General features: G+C 44.5%; 1 protein-coding gene across 1 annotated transcript; it reads left to right on the top strand.

Moving 5' to 3' along the window:
• The first annotated feature begins 162 nt into the window (after nucleotides 1–162).
• LOC125709517 (importin subunit alpha-4) lies at nucleotides 163–23,060 on the top strand. Its single transcript, XM_048978066.1, has 17 exons — nucleotides 163–402; nucleotides 9,515–9,559; nucleotides 12,629–12,718; nucleotides 13,014–13,043; nucleotides 13,182–13,234; nucleotides 13,418–13,513; nucleotides 14,595–14,680; nucleotides 14,922–15,008; nucleotides 15,139–15,308; nucleotides 17,300–17,344; nucleotides 17,560–17,691; nucleotides 17,864–17,992; nucleotides 19,253–19,357; nucleotides 19,690–19,761; nucleotides 19,864–20,026; nucleotides 20,172–20,266; nucleotides 20,527–23,060. The coding sequence occupies exons 1-17, from the start codon at nucleotides 334–336 to the stop codon at nucleotides 20,623–20,625; spliced, it is 1,566 nt and encodes a 521-aa protein (XP_048834023.1). The 5' UTR covers nucleotides 163–333; the 3' UTR covers nucleotides 20,626–23,060.
• Nucleotides 23,061–23,705: the final 645 nt, after the last annotated feature.

The raw sequence follows: 23,705 nt of genomic DNA, 5'->3' as shown, positions 1-23,705 counted from the left end.
TAAGGTGTGCGTGAGCATGAAAATGGATTAGCTCTCCAGTACCGGAACTAGTGAACCCTATAGTATTTCTTCGTCGACCTTGTAAAAGACAGCGCTCTGGGACGGTTTAAATACGCCGGTGGTGGTATAGCCCCGCCCGTTTCATACCTAAAGACTTTATTGCGTGACGGAGCTCCTCCTCCAAGGCCCCGCCCCTCAAGCTTCCGGGCGTAGCGGAGTCACGCCCCTACGTCGGGCCGCTTCCCCCTCCCCTCCGATCTTCCTCAGTCTTCGGTGTCACTGGAGCTCGGAGCGCCGGACTGCAACTCGCACGACGCAGCGCGTTAAAGAGCCATGGCAGAAAGCGCCGGCTTGGAAAACCATCGCATCAAGAGCTTCAAAAACAAGGGCCGCGATGTCGAGGTGAGACGGGGGGCAGCAGAAGGAGCGAGGTCGTGGGAGTTACGGAGAAGGAACATGCGATCGGGGGGCTCTAAGATCCGGCCTTGTGACGAGCTGGCGGGCTGAATCTCTGGGAGTCTGTTCAGGAAACCCCCTGCACCGGCTTCGTCATGCGGGCGCGGCCTAGGGCTGTTTCTCTCTTCGTAAGGTATCCCTAAAAACAGCAGCGTTTCTTAGCGTGGCGTCGGTGAGAAGCGCCGCGGTGGGCGCCCTGAGCTCCAGCCGCGCACGGCCCTCCGCCTGGTACCGCGCTAACAGGCCCGTCCAGCGACAGCAGTGTGGCAGCGGACTGCAGGCTAAATGGCGCCTGACAGGCACAGCGACACCGGGATGCGACGCCGGATTTAACCAGTTAAACCGGCAAAGGAGAAGCGCCTTCCGCTGGATTTGTGCGCAGCTTTTTCGTCCACGTCGTTAGTTACGCTAATGTAGGTAAAGCTGGTTATTAGCAGCTAGTCGTCGGCAGTTAGCCGCTTAACCCGGTTTATCCCCCGGCGGGCCTGAGCACGCGAAATGCCGGTATCTCAACGGCTCGCATTTTTAGTTTTCCCGGTTTTATTACGGGTTAACAAAGGATTACAGATAATCTATGTATTTCGCTTTCACCAAGAATGCGCAAATCGATCTTTTTAATGTGTGGTTTACCTTAACGCCGTCTGTCCATCCTTAACGTTTAAGCGTCATTAGGAGAGTACCGGTACATGTTGAAATTAAATGGTCGAAGTCTGTTCTTCTGCAAATCGTGTGAAATTATATTGAATGGATTATGTTTTTTTTCAGCTGGCGCACCGCATCCCATGCTTTAAAGGTGCAGCCCTCGGCTGTGGTTCAGCCTGCGCAGGGGCATCCTGTTGTATTTTATCGTTTTTGACATGCATCCACACCAGACACACACACACACAAAATGCGCACCGTTTGTCGGGCTCGAGGTGTCTGGAGCCTCGGGATGCGTGTGGCGCGGCTTGACTCCCGATACCGCATGTTATATGTGGAGTAGCTAAACTACACGGTGACAGCGGCGTGCAGTGATGGGTTGACAGTACCTCATGTCTGCAGGTGCATTTAAATTTGGAGTGTGATTGCAATGTAAAGTGATAGTGGTGTGCTTTCATTTATGTATTTAAACTTATGTCTTTATAACAGAAGTCAAATACTTGTAGTTCTCAGCATAGGGACTGAAGATTGTACATGTTATAGCGGTTACTGAGTTCTACCAGATGTGCTGTTATTTTAATGTACTTCAAAATGGGAGATTTGGTTGTAGAAGCTTTAGAGTCTGCCCTTTAATGTGTGTTATGGTGGAGTAACTTTTTCTACTCACCACAGATCTCATTTAAATTTTAAAGGAATTTATGCTGAGATGGAGGGTAAATTTTTTAGTGCGGGGTTCATTTTCAGGCAGTTACACAGTTACGCTTTTCAGAGACATCCCATATTGTGACTGCGAGGATCAGGAGGCCAGCTTCTTGGTCCAACCCCGATGGACTTTTTAAGTGCATAATCCCAGAACGGCTGTTTCCTTCGATTGTTTAATTTAGCAACATAAAAAGATGGTTCCCCTTCTTGTTCAGAATTTGCTAAGCAGAAGGTAGTTGTTGCTTTCAGTCTGTCAGTTCTGCTGGCACAGATGAAATGGCAGACTGAAATGCCATTTGAGTGCTTCATGGTCATTTTGGAAAATATGTACATTTCTCGTCCTGCCCTCAAATAACACCTCCACTGTATTTTCACATCTTTTCCTTACTGGCCATCCTCTCAAGTTGATGAAGAAATGGCCTAGGAATAAATTAATGAACATTTGGTGCTGATGTCATGCATCCAACAATCGTGGGGCAGGATCTGTGTTAGAAAGTGTAAATGCACAAGCATGATCTGTGAGAAGGTACGTGACAGTTAGCTGGGGATTAGTTGCCCTAGGGGAGACTTTCTGTTGGTTTGGTATAACAGACACATGCAGGTCTGCTTTGGTAAACCAAACACATGTTGTAAGTCTCGACTTCCTGCCATTTTGGTACCGTGACTCAGTTTGAACAAGCATGCTCGAACATTTAAGTGTCTATTCTCTGTCTGATTGTTGTGTTGGATCGTGATATGCTCAGGTCAGTCAGTAAATATTTCATTATATTTAATATTTTATTAAATAAATTATCAACATAATCGTAAACCGGCTTTGTTTAAAAAGTCATCAGTCACACTCTTGTAATGGGACATCCATGCTAGGCTGTCTGGCTAGTGGATCAGCACAACACACTTGAACGTCATGCTCGTTTTGCTACGTACACTTTGCCACCAGAGCTGTCCAAGTGTGAAGTTTTTCTGGGTCTTGTATGCAGGGACGTTGGGTGGCTTTGGCTCAGTCCGGTACATCTCTGTGCCCTTTTTTATGTGGTTTCAATAGCTGAGGGCAAGCTGAATCAGAACTTTTGACACGCCACATAAACGGGAGTGTAGAGAGCTGGACAGACCTGCGTTTACCTTGTCAATAAACCCTAACCCATGCTGCTGCTGGTGGGAAGAGCATGGCCTGTATGTGGATGACTGCATTCAGGGCACAATTGACATCATCATCCGTATTTGCTTGGTGTGGTACTTCAGTGGGTATGTTTCAAGCTTATCCCCTCTAATCCAGAATGTCATGGTTGGTTAGGTTAAAATAAAACAAAGGTAGTTTTATCCATTGTTGTGAGATCGTCTGTAACTATCATGAGTTGGGTAACAGACCTCTTTTCTGCAGCCTTTAAGTGAGTTATGGACTAAGTCATCCATTCTGACCTCAAAATGATTTAACTGCTGTCTACATTGGCAAAGTAAGTAGCTGGAGAAATGCAATCTTGAATATGACTGTACAGGCTTCCCCGAAACACTTCTGCTTCTCCAGAAAGGAGGAGATGCAAGACTCACAGATCACGTGCTAAATCTGGAGGCGAAAAGGCAGACATGTGAGGACGTTGTTTTTGCAGTGGCAGAACCGGTGTCAGTCTCATGTGGACCCCAGCCCATATGGCCACAGATAGCAGTAATAGAACTTCAGGTTCTATCCAAAATATTTTGGAGGGAAGGATTGAAATTCCTCAAAAGACAAACCCAAATGTCTTTGGGATTTCGTTCTGGCACAACGGGCTTCGTTAATCCCGTAGGATTCGGCCGGAAAAATCGCCGGAAGCTTTAAATTCCTGTATTTAGCTGTGTGTTTGGTAAAACATACTTACAGAATGGAATGGTTTGCCGAATGGTTTATAAGTGTCAAACTGATAGCGAGTTTTTGTATCTGAAGTTAGTGGCTTGTGCTGTCAGCCTGCGACAGGTTTATGATAATCCTTCCCTCCAAGCCTGATTTCAACCAAGTATAGAATTCTAAAATGCCGCAGAACAATTAAGTAATTCCTTTGTTTGGTTATAAATTGTATTCCTTAACACATTCACTCATATTTTAAAAGGACTAAAGAACTGATATATGACAAAGCCTTTTAAAAGGAGGCAATTATTTTCGGAATGAAGTTTTGTGAAATGCTTAAAATTGATATACGAACACATTCCACTGCCTTAACTGTATTTGGGAAAGCTTTTTTTTTTTTGCCGGCCTTTTCACACAGCTCTTTAGATGGAACCCAGCCTTTGGAGTAATGTCTTAAGCCTTTAAATATTGTGCTGCTAGGAGTTTCACTTATACTGTATGTGCATGTGTACTACTTACACCTTATGAAGAGCAAATTTTAATTTAGTAGTAGTAGCAATCTAGTAGGCGGGTTATCGTGTATATTTATTTATATAACCAATTTAACTGTTTGGCCTAAACAGTTATGAAAATGTTTTTTTTTTTTCCTGAGTTACATTTTTTGATCGTTACTCGGTTGATTAAGGGAAACAACGCAAACTTGCTACTGGCAGTCTTCATGCAAGAAGTGGTTTGAATGTTTTCAGATCCTAAGCCCTGATGTTAATGGCCTGTGTCCAGCATTGATGATCCATACTGGTATTTTGGTTGACTGGTCACACTGTAGTCAGTACGTCGTCATATCGTCTTTGTCAAATTTGATTGCTGTAGAGTAGATGTTTTTGGGGTTATTCCATGTCAAATCATCACACTTTTGGACGTCATCGTCACGGATTTTAACGAAACTTGGCATGCTGATTTGGTCACATGAGTAACTCATGAAACTGAAATTGGGCGAGTCTGAGATCAATATTGAGGGAGATTTAAGACAACAAAGTTTTGACTTTTTTTTTGGGGGGGGGGGGGGGGGGCTATGACTTTGACTGGCTATATTTACCTTAATGTAAGCTGCACAGATGTGGTTCTTATACTGTTTTAAAGCTATTGTCCAGCTCTATAGATTGAATAAATAATATGCCATCCTCATTTGAATAATTACTATGTAATACGTAAAGATTACATGATATTTCTTTTATTAAAAATGCAATAACAAAAAACCTATTTCAAAATTGATCGTTTTTTTTTTACTAAAGCTAGATCATAATGTCATGAACTCCTGAAAATTTGGTCTTTGGTTTTTAAGGTGTTGGCGAGATATCTTGACTTAAATGTCGCATCACATGGTTTCATATCACTAATGGGCCTTTGTAATGGCAGCCAAACTGACATGAAATAGTATAACAAGCACAGGTATAAAGGTGTAAGTACTAACTTTAATTAAGGTTACAAATATGCTACAATGAAATTTAAAGGAAAGCTTCATTAATGTCATTGCAGACACCTGTACTTGCCATACCATTGAAATGGCCCACATGGCTAGTAAATGTGGCTAATAAATGCCCTCCATTCATCAGAGATGAGTGAGGTGTGCAAATCGGTGCAGTGTAAGTGCACATTGAGGGAGCCACTCGACTTTGCAAGCATCTAAGGTTATGTCATGGCTGCGTATGGTGATGATTGGTGGCTGGGATGTGTTGATGAAACTATGCCCAGCACTGGAGAGTTGAGACTGAGCTTTTTACATCCTCATGGATCATCTCCATCCTATTCATTCCCATACCATCCTGGTAGACTTGTTATGGATCATCAGGATGTGCTTTTAGTAATTGAACCTGTGACAGCAACAGGGCGGACATACACACTTTCAAGCAAAGACACAATAGATGCATCAAAGGCTCTGATAGACTATAAATTGAGCGTATAGCAATAGTTTGTTCTTACATTCCCTCCTTCCCTTTAAACAGTACTGCTTGTATGTAACTTATGTATTATTACACCAATATTGAAATTCTTTCCTTGCCCTAGTATCGTAAAAGCCTATCTAGTTTGTTTATTTGTATTAGTTTTTCAGGTTTTTGACAAATGATGGCCCCTTTTAGTAGGCCAGCGTCTATAAAAATTGTAAACTAAAGAGGAAAATAAACTCTTCTGATTGTACCATGAATTCTCTCTCTTCAGTTACTTTGACAATATTGTCTTTTTATTCATTTTTAATAGTAATTGAAAAGTTTTCTAGTAAAATTATTTTTCCACAGCTAGTTCTGGCAATAGTAGTCGTCATGAAAAATAACTGTTCCATGCATTGATCACTAACTGCTATTCAGCTACTGCTAACAGCACTGTGAAGAACTGTGGTTTTGATACACACTTCAGATAAGTAATGATATCTCGGCAACAACTCAAAAACCAAAGGCCAAATTTTCTCAAGCTCAGTCTCAACGGTCCAGTGCTGGGCATAGTTTCTTCAGCACATTGTAGCCACTTCTGTGCAGCTTACATTAAGGTAAATATAGCCAGTCAAAGTCATAGCCCCCCCCCCCCCCCAAAAAAAAAAAAAAAGTTAAAACTTTTGTTTGCTTAAATCTCCCTCCATATTGATCCAAGACTCACCCAATTTCAGTTTCACTCATATGACCAAATCAGCGTGCCGAGTTTCATTAAAATCCGTGAGGATGGGGTGAGTCTTCACACAGAAGTGTGATGACTTGACATGGAACGACCCTTTGAAGAGCAGTGATAAGAAAAAAATGGGATCTGTAAGTGACCCTAAGCTGTGCAATGGTCTTGGCTGAGAACGTCCAAGTCACCAGTTTAAAATGTTTTTTTTCTTCACTGAAATGCAACGTTTTGACCAGTCTATTGTGTGAACTTCAGGCAACATGCCTACTGCGATGATGTCTTCGCACGTGATAACTAGGTCAGATATTGCTTAAAAGATACTTTTTCTATTTACTGAATTCCTCAAAAAAGGATGGAAATCATGGGGGTGTAGAATTTTTAATTGATAAATCTAGCACCTCAGTTCTTCTACCTCAAATTTATCTTTTTCTCCTGCCTCTTTTACGTTGTCCCAGTGTTTGAGTGTGTAGAGAAAGGAGCCTGAAACTATACTTCTAATCTGCTTTAATTGAATATGCCAATGACGTAGCTTGACAATGATGTTTGCCCAAGCTCCTTTGGAGGTATGCATTTGATGACGACAGCACAGTCCTTCTTCTGGGACATGTTGCGTACACAACAGGGTCTGCTCAGGCTCGGACATGTAATATAGTGCAAGTTTATCCTGGGCTGGTTCTTAAGCAATGACTGCTAATGAAACAAAGGTGAAATGTGAAGCTTGATGTTGCTCAGATTTGCGGAATGTGAAGCGGAATGAACCATGCCATTTAATGCCCGTTGCAGCTTCAATAGGGCATCGTCTTTACCTAGTGTGAAGTAATCTACCATCGAGGGCGACCGCTGAATGGTATGGGGCAAGACTTGCAGTGTGTCTTCCGTCTGATTTCTGTAAGGGCTTTTATTTGTATGTTTAGCTATCAGACTTTTTGACGTGCGGAACAGTAGTTCAATATGCCTTTGAAAATGGGCTTGTTTGGTTATATGCTGTGCACAATTTTGAGTGGAACCTGAGAAGGTTTGAAGAGGTCTGGGGGCCCTTTGGCTGTAGAATCAGTATTTCTAGCAGACAAATAGCATGGGTGGTTGCTTTACTGAGTGATTGTTTTTCTTGTTTGCGAAGTCATAAGTTATGTTCACCCTCAAAAAGCCTGAAGAATCCTCAGCTATATTTTGATTGTGTGAGCTTTGATTTAGATTTTTAAAAACTACATTTGATTTTATTAATATTGGAATTCATATATTTGATTTTTGTATCACTTGACCAAAAATATACTTGTAAAAAAATTATTTTGTTTATTCCTAGCAATTAACTGATATTAGTGTTTGATTACAAAGCTCCGTTCTACGAGAAACATGCTATAGCTTAAAATTTTCAATCAAGGGCTCAATTCATATGTGTATGGACACGTGTAATGCAAGGGTTTATTGTCTTCACGGGGTGGGGGAGATTAAAAATTCTATTATATAAAAATCTCGCTTTTTACACCAGGTTGATATAGGATCCCTCTGAAAAGCATATTGTGCTAGACTGTTCTGATAATCATGTCATTAAACAGCGACTTCCTTCTACTACATTGTAAAGTTTTTTTTTTAGTAGTGTGTGACCAAGATGGTGTTTAGACTTTTTGTTGCTTATATGTTTGCACATCTTGTAGTATGTATGTGTGTATTTTATTTTATCTTCGTTTCTTTATCTTTTCAGTTTTACGAGACATTGATATTTACCCATTTATATATCGGTTAATTCATGTGTGTGTGCTATCAGCTGATGCCTGTTTTAAATGCCGAAGTCACACAGCTGTCAACAAGAGAACCAGGACCAACCAGTTCCTGACAACGTGCGGGCAGCAGCCTTCAGGCTCGCTGAAAAGGTGGTTACCTGCTGAACGTGGGCTCCTTCCCAGCCGGCCAGATAGTTTGTTAGACTGGGACGCTGTGTGGGTCAGCTGAGACCCAGGATTGTCTTAATCCTTTTTTATGTTAACTAGCTTTGGGAGTGGTGCAGCACCCTGGAATTCAGTCAGTTTGACCTTTCTCTGGGGTCATCTGGGTGCAGACAATGCAGACATTTCATACAAATAGTCAGACGTCCTCTACTGACTCGCAGCTGAAGGAAGCCGGAAGATGCAGTGATGTTCCATTCCTGCAGAAGATCATCTGATCTTTAGTTTAAAAGGTGCTTGTAAAAATAAACCCATGATTTGATTAACAAGTCGCTCATCTGCAATCTTTATGTGACCTCCTCAGGGATGGCTGTGATACCCTGATTATATAAGTGACTATTTAGGATTGTAACATGAACCAGGATGGCGCATCACAAGGTCTGAGGAGATCCAACACCAGCCAGCCTATTTCCAGCTCCGTGTTTTGCAGGGTTTTTTTTTTCTTCTTCCTCCTCCTAGTCCTGACTGTTCTCCTTCAGTGGTGCTCCTTTGACTTCACTGGAATAAATCTATGTAAAATTTTGTCAGGAATTTTCTCTCCAAATGCTCCTATGTATGGCGATGCTCACATCTTATGTTATATAGCTTCTTGGGAATGTAGGAAACTGTGCCGTGAGGGGGGGCCCCAAGAGTGCTACGTATGTGTGACACGCAGTGGCTGTGCAGGAATGTGTCTTGCAGTGCTGGTGGCCGCAGAAGCTTGGTCAGGCACCAGTGCTACGTCCTGTTGTGATGGTGGCCAGCCTGTGTCTATCAGAGATGCCGGCCGTGTTTATTCCTACTCCACGTCTGTTTCTTGATTACATTTTTACGTTTTATTTACTTAGCAGATGCTTTTATCCAATATCTGAGGAAGGGTCCGACTGTCCTTGGAGAAACTGGAGGCCCAATGATGAAATTATTTTGCTAATCCTGGGATTGGAACCGGCTACCTTCTGAACACAAACACCACCCCCCCCTGATGTATTCTCCGTTTTGGCGGTATTATATAGGCTATTGTTAGCGTCACGTGGAAGGATAGAGTGATGAATTCAAACTGAAACATGCTGTTAAATACGGATAAACATTGTATGACCCCCCCCCCCCCCCCAGTTTTAAGGAGCAGTTTTATCTTATCTCATAAAGCAAACCAAGTGATTAAAATGTATGGATTTTTAAAGTGATTTTTAACCTGATCATGATTTAAAGAGCAAGATAATAAATATGAATCTTCATTGAGGCTGTTGGGTACTCATCCTTTGTAGACTTGATGGACGGAGACCAAACGTTGCTTATCTTGCCACTCTGTCTCTTTCAGACTATGAGAAGACATCGGAATGAAGTCACAGTGGAGCTGAGAAAGGTATGTGCCCGCTTTTTACTGAGTGTAGGTATCGGCAGATGTTGTGGGGGGGCATCCAGCCAACATGCGGAGGCCCAGTGCCAAGAGGCCTGATTCGTTCTTCTGGACTCATTGAATAAACCTCCCGTTGAGGGTCATTGAGGGTTAATACCATCCGGTGTGCAAAGTTAGGTGGTGTGATGGCTTATATTGCTCCCAACCCTTCTTGGCGGCTAGGGTGCCAAAGTGTATTCTGGTGCTGAAGGTGACCCTCTGGTAACCTGTGAGGCCACTGGCATGTGGTCTGTAGGAGGAGCAGTAGTTGTGTCCCATCTTCCAAACCTGGTTATGCGCCTTCTGCTGCACATCATCCATAGACTATCAGTGGTCCAGCCTTTGCTTATTCAGTCTTCTCATATTCTTCCTGTCAGTTTGCTGGAATGGACGATCGGCCCCTGCTGCCCTTTTTCTGAAGAATGTTTCTTGTTCTCTTCAATCTCATTGAGCTCACACAGTTTAGAAGGAACAACCCTGACTAGCATCTCCATTACCTGGTAGCAGAGACCTGGTTAAAACACGAGTTCATTTATTATGTGATTTTCTTTTTTTTCTCAGTTAGAAGGCATTTTAGCAAGTTGCGTCTTGGCTTAGCTTCATCAGCAATGGGTTGGTTTGGTCTAAGCTATAGGAACCAGGTAGGGCAGCTAATCTATCTTAAATGCATGGATCAACAATGTTTTTACATATACACTGTAATGGAATACACTATAACCCCAAGAAACGTGTAGACAGACTTCTGAGTTAAAGATTTGTATGGTTCTGCTTTGGTCTTTATTTTTGCATGAGAGTTTCCAAGCTTGTCATAGGCAAATGAAAAATGAATGAGAGTGATGGCTTCTGGGTTTGCGATTGGTACATTGTGGTTTGGTGTCTCCCCTGTGTGTTACACCAACTTCTTCATACTCATTCTGTCATTCCCAAACCACAGTCTCCTCTGCCTTTGTTTCTGGCATCAGCTGGCCATGCGTGGGACTGGGCCTGGATCAGGAGAGGCTGCTGCTCTATCACCGACCTCTGTGGGTGTTGATGGGCTGGCTTGGAGTGGGTGACTCAGGAGTGGTCATGTGATGCTTGACTCCAGCAGAATCTTTCAGTTCATTCTTATGGACATTAAACACAAGGATGTAATAGTAACAGAAGGGCAAACAGAAGGTCCACAATGGTCCATTGTCCTCTTCCTCAAGCAGCCCTGATCTCACATGTTCTGTCAGGGTTGCTGGCACCAAGCGCCTGAAACTGATGTTTCGGTGTATATGCAAGAAGGAGATGGCTGGTTTCGGGGTATATGGGGTATATGACAGCCCTTCTGCATGGCGACAGGTGAGCCATTGGCCCTGTCAGAGCCGATAGTCGCCTGAGCCGTGCGCTGTCCCACAGCGGGAGCAGCCAGGCACTACATGCACAGCTCCGGCGCTCTTCTCTAGATGGGGGTGTTCATTCTGTGTGCGGACCTGGGGGTTGCAGGCTCTGATATTGCCCTTACTGTTTGGGCAGACCTTCGGGAGTCAGGCCCGACTAATATATGAAGCTGTTTCTCAGCTTTGTTCCCCCGATTCCCCCCCCTCTTCTCCGACTCGATTCCCCTGAGGAGGCTGTAATGTCATCAGAAAGGTGGCTCCACAGCAGGGTGTACTGTGGACGTTGCTGGCCACGTCCTCTCGAGTCTGGACCACCACTGCACTGTGTTCCAGGACCCAAACAAACTGCCGCAGTGGCTGATTCGGTAAGGAGGGATCTCACAACAGTCCTAAATGTATTTATCACCTAAGCCGGCTAGGAAAGCTCAGCGTAAAAGAAAGTGGACTCTGGAGAAAGGAGAAACCCCCCCCCCCTTTGCATCAGAGTCTCTCTGATTAGTCATCACGGACGTCACTGGCAGCCTGCAGAATGCATCGCCAGGATCGTTCAGATCTGCCTCTCGGAGTGTGTGAGTGAGACAGAGGGCCAAGACACTGAGAGGGATTAAACTGCAACTGTTTTAATTGTCTCAATTAATTTGCAGCACGCTCTCAGCTGGTAGGGGCCCGGTCAGCGTGAGTTGAGGAAATGCCATTGCTCTGACCAGATGTCGTAGGTGACTCCGAGCAAAGCCGTCTGCCGAGTTGGGCTTTCATTGTCGGTTCCGGGTGGCGTAAATTTACATCGACTGGATTTTCTAAAAAGTTGTCGGTGCGGGTGATGTTGTTGAGGTTGTTTTTTGGAATAAGACTCTGTGATTCTGAAATATCCATGGAGGGGTCATCCCTCTTGCAAACTCAAAACTGAGTCATCTCAGGGTACCTCAGAAAAAAAAATACTAAAACAAATTGATATCATTATCAATAATGAGTCATCAGTTATGGAAATTTACATAGAAAATGGGGGGGGGGGGGGATGACTCCATGCTAAATAGAATTTAAAAGGTCTTGTATTACTTCTAGATGGATGACTAATGCAATAGAGTCTAGTGCTTCGTGTGTATACATGATAGGCCTTGACTGCTGTATTGGTTGAGCAGTAAATTTGGCTGATATTCAGGTTCCACAGATGTATTGGTGGAAAACCCTCTAAACAGTTATAATGTCTCTTAAACAATTATGTTGAAGTAACATCAATGGAATACGCTGCCTTCATACCCTTATTTCTTTTTGTCATATTTTTTTATTCTCCTGCTAAATTTTATGACCAGTAAAAAAGGTGAACAATAATTTTTTTTTCAACCTACAGTGATTTTTTTCACCTTACAGTGTCATAACAGTTTAAAACGTTTTCTTGAACCCAGTAGTTTAGTTTTCTGTGAAAAATACCATTTTCAAACGGCTGGTTGAGGGAATTTGTAAATGATCCATCCAACCCAAATACTTATGAAAGAAATGTCCATCTGTTGCTGTGCTTGTTTGTTTCAGTTTTTCACCAAGAACATTATTCGCTTTCATCACACATTACTGATTCTTCTTGGACATAAGTTATAGCCAGACTTATGGCTTAGAAATCGTTTTTCACGCCTTATTAATCTTCCCACATTAAAAAATGTTCTTCCTTCTCCTTAAGAACAAAAGAGATGAGCACCTGTTGAAGAAGAGAAATGTACCACAAGAGGAAAGCCTGGAAGATTCAGACGTCGACGCTGATTTCAAAGGGGTGAGCCGCCTGTCCGCGTGTCCCTGCCTGGAGTCACGTCCCGCCTTTGCCGTCGCTTTCACAGCACAGTCGTCCAATGGCCAACCTTCAGGGAACTGTCCTTCATGCCATTGTCTGCTAATGTCCCTCACAAAGCTGGCAGTCCCTCGGCCAGTCATGTAGGTGCTTTGGAAGTGAAGTTGGCCAGTTCACCTGCAGTCCAACTGGCTTTAAAATTCATGGAAAGATGTAAGGATCTGGGAAACGTTCCAGTTTGCATTAATGACTTGTTTATTTTTCTTCTCTCTTTTTATAGCAAAATGTGACACTAGATGCCATCTTACAGGTAAGACAGCAGCGGCACTCCTATGTCTATAAGGCTTATGGGGGCTCTGTGTGTGCTGCATGCCGCTTCTCACCTACTTGCATCTTTCATTAGATGTCTTGAAGCGTGTGTCTAACATTCATTTTTGTTTTATTGAAGAACGCCACCAGTGACAATGCAGTAGTACAGCTCAGCGCCGTCCAAGCAGCCAGGTATGGATGTCAGTGTCTGTAAATGAACAAAAATGGCGGGATCTCCAAAAGGAGCCTAGACCATGGCGGAGCCCTGCACAGTCAGCTTCTGGGCTCATTTGTGCACTTTGTTGTACGTATGGGCTCAGCTCTTGCCATTACAAGCTGTATTCTTTAAATGTCTGTTTATAACTTCTCTCACAGGAAGCTACTTTCCAGTGATCGGAATCCCCCCATCGATGACTTAATAAAGTCGGGAATCCTTCCCATCCTGGTGAAATGCCTGGAGAGGGATGACAAGTGAGTGTTTGCTGGGGGGGCACTTCCTCCCACCGGCGTTAATGGGATGGCGGCGATCCAAAGTGGACGGTGCTTCATTACATCAGCCAGACAGGCCTTGGTGGGGTGGGGTGGGAATTCCCTTAGCTGGCAGTAGGGGGCAAAGGGCGTGTCCCTGCTGTTCTGGGAGGTGTGCAGTGTGACTGTACCAGTACCAGGGTGTTAGTGGGAGGGGCGCATGTGTTGACCCTGAGCACTGGACTGCGTTGGGTGGCTTTCGGCTGTTCTGCCGTCGCATTCGTGTACAAGCCGGGCTACTTTCACAGGATTTCATCACTCTGCACTGGCTCGGTACATTCCCCAGTTCAGTCAGAGCTCTGCAAATCTATGATTATATAATGCGCTCATATATGCCTGGTTTTGCTGTGGTTTAATTTTTTTGCTGCATCCTTAAGGTTATTACTGTGTTTATGTAGAAGCCATAATTGAACCCTGCCCATCAGACTGTAAGCTTAGTTCGACTCCCGTCCCATACATGGGATTTATAGGATTTCTCACGGCGCTTTTTCTGCCGGACTCTCCTGGCATTCTCATTCTCCCACACTCTTCCCACCCGGAGTCTGCGCTGCCCTCAATCCGACACCGGCAGAGATAAATCTGCATTCCCATCTCGCCGCGGTCGCCGCGTTCCCAGGCCGGCGTGGCCCGGGCCGGAGGAAAAGGGGGTCGTCGCGGTGACAATGCGCCAGACTCGCAGGCCAACAAGCGAGTGGCGAAAGTCGCACGTCTGCCAAAAAAGTGAGCCGCCTCAGCGGCCGCCAAGTTCTACTTCAGTTTGTGACACAGAATTTTTCTGGGTCACTTGATTCGTGAGTCAAGGATGCGTGATCCCCCACCCACCCCCCAGCTGGATTGCTGCGGCATTAGTATCGTTTTCTTGAACCGACTCGAGCCTGTGGTGGATTTTTCGGGATCCGGACGACACCATTTTCAGCGTGACGGGCGAGTCTAGCTCAGCCCAGGAGGTTGCATGCTCTGGTGAAATGCCAGGGGCAGGTGGACGGGCTGTGAAATGTGGGCACTCATTCTCTCTTTACCCCAGTCCTTCCTTGCAGTTTGAAGCAGCGTGGGCACTCACGAACATCGCATCTGGGACATCGGCTCAGACTCAGGCTGTAGTCAAATCCAGTAAGCTCACCTGGGAGGGGTGGGGGGGGTGTACTGCAGGGCACCAGGTCTTATCCATATCTCTCCCGGCCTGGCCTGCTTTTGGGGGCTGGCTTATTGCGCTTACCCCGTGTTTGTGCTACCGTTTCCTGTGAGTGTTATGTGATTCTTGAACCTTTTTTCCCCCCAGGCCCCCTAGTGGATGTGTTTTGCGTTCCCGCCCATGTCGTGGAGAATGACCCCCTCTGACCTCTTTCCGTAGATGCTGTACCTCTGTTTCTGAGGCTTCTGCATTCCCCCCACCAGAACGTGTGCGAGCAGGCTGTGTGGGCGCTCGGCAACATCATCGGTGAGTAGGCGAGCTCCAAACCGCCCACCCTCATGTACGTGACCCCCGTCCCCCTCCACCACCCGCGCCCCCACACTCCCCCAGCCCCAGAGGGCTGCTGATAGCTGCCGACGCCCGTGTCCTCCTGCAGGAGATGGCCCGCAGTGCCGAGACTACGTCATCTCCCTGGGCGTGGTCAAGCCCCTCCTGTCCTTCATCAACCCTTCCATTCCCATTACCTTCCTGCGCAACGTCACCTGGGTCATTGTCAACCTGTGCAGGAACAAAGACCCCCCCCCACCCATGGAGACTGTGCAGGAGGTAAGGCTGCACGTGTGCATGCGTGTGTGTGTGTGTGTGTGTGTGTGTGCGCGTGCGCGTGCGCGCGAGTGTGAGAGAGGCAGGAACAATGCATCGGAAGGTAAGCGAGTCCGATTCGGGTTTGATTTCCGTGAGCACCTTGGCAGGAGATTTATGTTCACAAATACACTGCTGACATATGGAGCCATTAGTGTGGCTAAATTATTACCATCTTGCCCCTGGCCACACAGACGGCTGCATAAATCAATCTGCAGTGCTTCAGGTTCAGAAACGCAGGAGTCTTTGGGTGCAGCAGCGCGTTGGGCTCATATGTACACTTGCAAACAGTGACACAGCGTCATAAAATCATTAGATACCAGCGTGTGCTAGCGTTGCAAAGTAGGCAGTACTTGGCAAATTTAGAATCTGAAGTCACAGAGGATTAGTTGGGGCTTTGACTTGAAAGATCTCTAGAAAGATGCAAGATGGGATGGTGGACCTCCACTGGCTTTTCCAAATGAAATATGGAGATGTTAGGTTTGTGTACAACTGGACCTCCTTGTCAGAGGAATTCCCCATCCAAATAATGTGAATTTTTTTAATCAAGAGAGAATGAAAATATCAGTGCTTCAGAAAGCTCGATTATCCCACTCGTGTTGGAATGAAACTGCAAAGAGCTATAGGAACTCATGTCCTTTGTTGGAAAGTGGGGTAGCATGTGGCTCAGCAGATTAGGATGCTGTGCTTGCGGTTAGGAGGTTGCTGGTTCAAATCCCTGGGTCAGCCGAGTGATTTTGCTGTTGGGACCTTGAGCAAGGCCCTTAACCCCAAGTAACCCCAAGTCCAAGTGCTTTGGTCCTGCTTTCTCAAAAATGTACATTGGTTTGTCTGCAAGATCAATAAAATATTAATGTAATACAGGGGAACTATATCACAGGACTGATGCTAATCCTGGATTTAACTTCAGATCAGAATCTAACTTTCACTCACAGAACCACCATCACCAATTGCTTACTTTGTTTAAACTAAATATTTTTTTAAATTAATATTAGATTTTCAACCTAGATTTCAAATTCGTAAGCAGAGCAGGAGACATGGAACAGTGCCTTTACTGTAAGGGTCCAATTGGCATGGTGGTTAACGATATGAGTTAGTATTCTGAAGGTTGCTAATTCGAGTCCCATTGATTGCTTTTGCTGCTGAGCAAGAATCCAAACCAAAAATCGCTCGTGTAAAATAGCAACGTGAAATTTTAAGGGTGTAAGTCATTGAATAAATGATGAATCGGTGTGTGTGGGTGTGTGTTTGTCTCCTTCATGTGGCCTGTGACTGCAGTGCCTCAGTGTCATTGTGTACACCCCTCCTCCATATTCCCCGGCTGTCTAAAATCTTCCCAAACACTGCACTATTTTTAGGCTCCCAGCAGCAAAATCTGGACCGTAAGTATGAGGAGTGATTAATCTGTAACATTTCGGCACTCGCACCTCAATAACAGTGGGGGGAAAAAAACGCAAAAATAATCATTATCTTGTGCACGAGGCACCCAGAAAAATATTAGATTTCTTCCGTTTCCTGTCCTTGTCTTCTAACACTGGCGGTTAGCAAAGCACTTCAAATGATCCGTGTAGCTTCAAAACATCATTCACATTTTGAATCTCTCTGTGGCTTCCTGGGTGAATTTAAATTCTCCTCCCACCCCCCATTGGAATGGCTTTTCCCATTACCCATTTCCCCCTAAACAATCAGTTAATGAACATTTTGATTAAGCAGACTGTTCAGGAATTGTTTAGATGGCTTGTGGCACAAGGCACTGCATTAACTATGTATTAAGTTAGTATGGTGATTAGAGCACTGTGCCGTGAAGATAAGCTGATGATTCGAGTTGTGGATCCTCTTTTGGAGCAGGTCACATACATTACCCTGAAGGTCTCAGCCAGGTCATAGATTGACTTAATTAGGAGACAAAACTGCTCGATGGTGCGTTTGACGCTCTTTGTCCCCCTCGCCCACAGATCTTACCTGCCTTGTGCGTGCTGATATACCACACGGATATCAACGTAAGTATGGCCTCCTTCGTGCCACTCGAATAAAGCTGCCACCTTTTTCAGCCTGTATGCAAAAGTGTAGCGTTGTGCAGTTTGTGATTAGCGATCAGTTTTTGTCAAGAAACGGCAGCTTTTTATGACGTGGTACCTGATGAGGAGTCGGGAGTGTTTGCTTGAGCTTCCCCTTCTAGGGCAGGTAGTGAGGAGCATGTGGTTTCTCTTTACAGATCTTGGTGGACACAGTATGGGCGCTCTCATACCTTACCGACGGAGGTAACGAACAGATTCAGATGGTCATCGACTCGGGCGTGGTCCCCTTCCTTGTGCCATTGCTAAGCCACCAGGAGGTCAAAGTTCAGGTGAGTGAACTGTTGGATCTGTTAGACCTGTAGCTCGTTTTGTATCTGAAATGCATCGCTTTTGCACGTGGCATACAAATCCCCCTGTAGCTCGAATAGCCAGCCTCTGTAAGATGATGCTTACCTCAAGGTTGGGTCGTTTGTTGTCTAACTTGTCACTTCGTGTTTGCAGACAGCTGCACTTAGGGCAGTAGGCAACATCGTAACGGGCACGGATGAGCAGACGCAGGTGGTGCTCAACTGTGACGTGCTATCCCACTTCCCCAACTTACTCACGCACCCTAAGGAGAAGATAAATAAGGTGAGCGACAGAGGCCACGCGTGTTGGCTGCTGTTTACATTTACCTTCCCTTAGGTTTCCCTGCGTACCCCATGGCTAATGGCATTATGATGGTGGTTGGTTCTTTGGGCATAATTGTATGTGGAGTGTGTGTATGTGTCTAGTCCAGTATAATTGTAAACAACCCTTAAACTGGATCTTGTGGACCATATTCTTCAGTATTTTTAGTTTAAATTTGACTTTCTTGGAGCTGGCTCCCTCTGCAGTGTGCAGACTCCCCATTTCTGCTGTCAGCCATTTTGTTTGGCATTTTCCACATCCCCAAAGGAAAATGTTAAACCCAACACAGTAATAACCAGAATACCCACAATGCACCACACTGTTGTGTGCAAATGGTGTACGCTATCCTGAAAATGGCATCTCACACAAGCTTAAGTTTATACTGTGAGTTTATAAATCTTTTTGTTAAGTTAAAAAAGTTTGGGTAACACTTTACTAAAAGTAGTTGTCATAATGCATAATAGATGCCTTCATAATGCATTATAATCCATTCATAAAGTATTATGAACACGGCTATTAATATTAAAATAGCATAACATAATGCATAATAAAAATGGCTATAATGAATGCTATATGAAGCTCATCTATAATACACTATATATACCTTCATAATGTATTTTAATGGTAAGGATAATACCTTATAATGCATTATGAAGGTATTTATAGTGCATTATAGATGAGAGCTTCATAGATACATTGATACATCAGTTATTTGACTTAAATTCTTTTGTCTGTACGGCTGTTATTCAGATATTTGTGTAATCATGTCATAGTGCAAATGAAGGCTTTTAATTACAGAGGAACACTAATTGTAACTGATTGTAGCTGTATTGTGTACTGCTGCCTTAAATGTAGCAAGCCTGGGCTGCAGGGGTGTTGTGGTTTCATGGTAATAGAATCAGGGCCTCTAGTCTCTTGTCTGAAGACCTGTTCGGTTGCTCGCCAAATTATTATTTTTTTAAACGGAAAAGCCAGCACATGCTTGGGAGACATGGTAGAATATGGATCATTTTAATATTTTACTTTATGGTTCATGACTGTGTGGGAGGGTGGATGAGTGTTCTCTTCACTATGCAGAAAATACCTTTTATTGTGGGCTGATGCTTATACAAATTCTCCTTGTGGAACAAAGACAACATCCATTGTTCCTCTTCAGTCATATGGCATTCTACATTTTCCTTTTGTTTTATGAACCCTGACACCACCTACACATTCCTCTAGGAGGCAGTATGGTTCCTGTCCAACATAACAGCTGGGAACCAGCAACAAGTTCAGGCTGTGATTGACGCCGGTCTCATCCCCATGATCATCCACCAGTTGGCCAAGGTAGGAGCCCCTTCTCCATACATCTTACCTATTGGCTGTAACAAGCCAATATTTTTAGGGTCAGCCCTCCGGGAAAGTCAAACCACTTAATCACTGGTTCCCCATCCCAAGATATGGTGCTGATTTGACAGCACACTCCCCCCCCCCAAACCAGCAGAGAAGTAATTTCAGGCTCACAAAGCTGACTCGACTCTACTCTGTGAAGGACGTATTTTTCCATCGCTGCATAAATATAGTGCAGCCTCACCATTTGGTTGTCCGTCTCCAGCATCAGCCGAAGGGGTCTTAGTGTTCACTCTCTGCCTTTGCTCCTCTGTCCGCTGTGCCCGCAGGGTGATTTTGGCACGCAAAAGGAGGCGGCTTGGGCAATTAGCAACTTGACAATAAGTGGAAGGAAAGATCAGGTAAGTTATTTATTTTTTGTGAACATTGTCCCTGCCCTGGGTTAGGTCAGTGGGGCATTCGTTTGCCACCATTTTGGAATGTTGACTTTTTTTTTCTTGCAGGTGGAGTACCTGGTGCAGCAGAATGTGATACCGCCTTTCTGTAACCTCCTCTCGGTTAAGGACTCTCAGGTCGTCCAGGTAGTTCTTGACGGGCTTAAGAACATCCTGATAATGGCAGGGGAGGAGGCCAGCACGATTGCGGAGATTATCGAAGAGTGTGGAGGTAGGGGCAGGTGAAACAGACGTGGGGAGGGCATATGGTGCGAGCATTTCTGGGCTGTTTAACGGGGAGCCGGTCACGGAATGACCTGGATTTCCGTTGTTGTGCATTTTTTCGCAGTGTTAATGCTTTTCCATCTTAATTACAGGTCTGGAGAAAATAGAGAGCCTTCAGCAGCATGAAAATGAGGATATCTACAAGTTAGCGTTTGAAATTATCGACCAGTACTTTTCAGGGGATGATGTGAGTGTGGCACCCAACTTAATGCAATGGGGGGGAAAAAATAATTATAGGCTACTTTCGATGAAGCGATATATCTGTTGTTCTCTGTATTTATATATACCACAGACTGTATCACTACGACAAACTATGCACGTGATCGATGAATTAAGATTTTTATGATCTTTACAGTGTATATCTGGGGTTTCACGATTGCGCCTTAGATTGCCTGAGATGAACAGGGCTGCCTTAGGATGTAACCTGTTCCGAACACCGTTCCGCAGATTGACGAGGATCCCAGTTTGATCCCTGAAGCCACCCAAGGCGGCACCTTCAACTTTGACCCCACCTCCAGCCTGCAGACCAAGGAGTTCAAGTTCTAGAGCAGATGTGCGGGTCGCCCCGCTGCCCAGCACTTCATCACCTTCAGAACATCATGACAGACCCACTAACCTGAAACATACACCGTCGCCATCCACTAAAGGATCACAGACTTCGTCAAGCGTCCGCTGCCGACGCCCCTAAACGTTACAGAATCTGGAAGAAAAACAAAAACAGGAAAAAAAAGGAACCTCATCACCGTCACTCTGCAGTTGCCAAATGTCTTTCTCACACACAGACTTCAAGGAATTTGTGTGCATGAAGGTACACACCCATCATGCGGTAAGGGAGCCCAGCCCTGACCTTATTCCCCCTGACTGAGGTTTGCTTTGTCATTTTATTGCTTTTCCTGTTGGCTTTTGTTTCCTGGAGTCAGTCTCACTCAGTTGACCACCTAGAACACCACCCTGGTTGAAGATGTTCCACCCCCAAGTCATGTGTCAGTGTGACGCGACTCTGTCAGCCTCTCCGCAGGAAAGTCCTGGTCCAATCCAACTGGCGTGGGGGTACACTAATGGTCAACTTGGAGTTCTTTAGTTACCTATCACTGCTGTTCTCGATTTTGGTTTTGTCCTGAGTCGTCATGGAGGATGCCTTTTATGTATGGGGGGGGGTAGTACAGAGTCAAAATTAAAGACTATTACTCAGTGATGAGAGTTGACACGAAAAGCTGAATTTCACTTAATCTGGAAAACAACACAAAGGAAGGAAAACTAATTTTTGTAGCATTGATCTCTCTCTGGGCCTGGAAAGCAGGAGTCAAAAAGGTGAAAAGTTTGGAACGCCGTAGTCTGCTGGAGCTGCAGAAGATGAATGACAATGGAATTATGTTTTGTTTTTTTTGTTTTTTTTGTCATTTGTGGGTGGGGTTTAAAGACTGGATTCATGCTGCAGTACTGATGTTGCAGCCCCTGGTCACTGGAGAGAGGAGAGCCGGTTCTCCTCCCTCTGTGTTCTCCGGCTCCCGGTGGAGTTCTGGTATAAAAACTCTGAGCTGTAATGTAATACTCTTCCCTCTCCTCAAGGAACAGCTTCAATCTGCAGACCTGTTACTGCTGCTCTGTTTTTGGATAATTTTGCCCACCCCCCCCCTTTTGTTTTCCGTTTAGCATCGTGCATTTTACGTTAAAATCACTAAGAATACAGTAGCGCTCGTATATATTGTTCCCATTTGACGCGTGGAGTGTCTGACACAGCACATCAAATCGTGTAGATCCAGAGTTTTTTCTGTGTTAACGTAAAAAGCGGAGCCCTCAGATTAGTTGTGAAGAAATGAGTAATTCTTGTGATCCTTGACTATACAGCGTATGCCCTTTCTTTGCTCTTCTGAGTTTTCCTCAAAGACTACCCGCTATCAACCTGCTCGTACAAGTGAAGCATTTCTTTTTGAACTTTCGAGTAATATAGCGCCCGTCTAAGCGTGTGCCGCAGCCGATAGCCGGTCACCGGAACGGCGCAGGATGACAGCATTGAGCCCACCGCAGACATTGCCAGGGAGCTGCCTTCCCACCACACGCACGCCCACGCGGTGAGGGTCTCGCTGTCGTTACTGGACGTTTCCCCCTTCGCTTCCCCGTGCATTTTATTTTGTAAAAGAAGATTGTAAACGGAAATTTCACCTTTTTTTTTTTTTTTTTTTTTTTTGGACTAATGTAGTTGCGTCAGGGCTGCTAACTACTGAAACGACGCGTGAAGCCAGGTCAAGCAGCCAGGCCTTTGTGGACTAACCATTCATTATTGATGAACAAACCGTTAGCAGGTGTACAGTCAAGAGCTAGACGAGTCTAGACACCTAAACAGAGCCACTTTAAAGATTGCAATTTAGTCTTGTATCAAAAACTGATACAAGCTTCTGTTCGTTGCAAGATTTTTACTTGCTAAAAAAAAACTTGTTTTAAATAGGAATAAAGCAACAGCATTTTGGCCTCTGATTGTTTATATCTTTTTATAAATTTTAGATTGAATTTCTCTTTAAGGTGGCTCATCGTTCCTTTCAACTCTTGTGCATATTAAAGATAAGGATGAGTTGAAATTCATTGTGCCTTTTGTTTTTCATTTCTAAGCAACAAGGAAAAAAAAAACATTTCTTAAGCACTGAAGCCTAACTTATGGAGGTGTGTAAGAAATGGATTATTTGGGGAGGTGTTTCGCTCTCACTGGACAGCACTACCAATAGGGCTTCTCTCTGTTTTCTGTAATGCAGAGCAGGATTGTTCGACCGCAGCTCTGCTGGCTGACCATTGTATTCCACTGCCACTCTTCACTTCCTCCCCTGACCATACCACTCCCATAACGCCAAACAGCCATATCTATCGCCAATCAGAGGGGTTTAAACCAGCCTCTGTGGCAACATGAAATCTCGCTTCCATCACTCCCTCAGGACATGGTCTCTGTATTAATGATGCTAACCAAAATAAAACTTGCTGTTAGCCATTGACTCCTTGTTGCTTCAAGTGTCCTGATTTGACGTCTCTGTGCAATTTTATATCTGCTTTTCTACCTCATTTTTGCAAATGGTAAACTTCATGTCCTATATAAGCAATGTTCATTTACAGATCATTTCTGGTCCGTCATGGGTCTGTGCGGTCACTCCGCACCTGTCTTTTGGGAAATGTCCCCTGGCTGAAATGCCATTTGTTTACACCGAAAGTCGACATCCAAAGCTATTTTAGTTACCATAAATTACATAAAGGAGATGCGAAATGGCGTACAAACCTGTGTAAGACAGCAGTTTCCCTGCGTCACAGCGTGAATAGATCCCACTGTCAGAAGTGCGTGAACGTTTTGGATCGAACCGAGCTGCTTTTCATACTCTCATAGCCTCATGATGCTCCTTTTTAACACTTCCTTTAATAACGGCTAATTATCAGTATAAATATACAGGGCTTTCGTCTGAAAGGGGGAGGAATTAAGCATTACAATTCCCAATCAATGGCTTTTTATGTTTAGTATTTATAGAGAACTGGATCCTCTCTGTTTTACAGTAATGCATCCAGTTTAAACTTCGAAATTATGAGCCATAGAGATTTTCTTAGTTGAACCACCATAAATAAGAAAACCACCTTCAAGCAAAGCTTTCATA

The sequence above is a fragment of the Brienomyrus brachyistius genome, chromosome 16 (genome assembly GCF_023856365.1).
Source record: "Brienomyrus brachyistius isolate T26 chromosome 16, BBRACH_0.4, whole genome shotgun sequence".
In the NCBI taxonomy this organism is placed as follows: Eukaryota; Metazoa; Chordata; class Actinopteri; order Osteoglossiformes; family Mormyridae; genus Brienomyrus; species Brienomyrus brachyistius.
The sequence above is the reverse complement of the archived record's forward strand: the minus strand, read 5'-3'. Positions and strand labels throughout refer to the sequence as shown.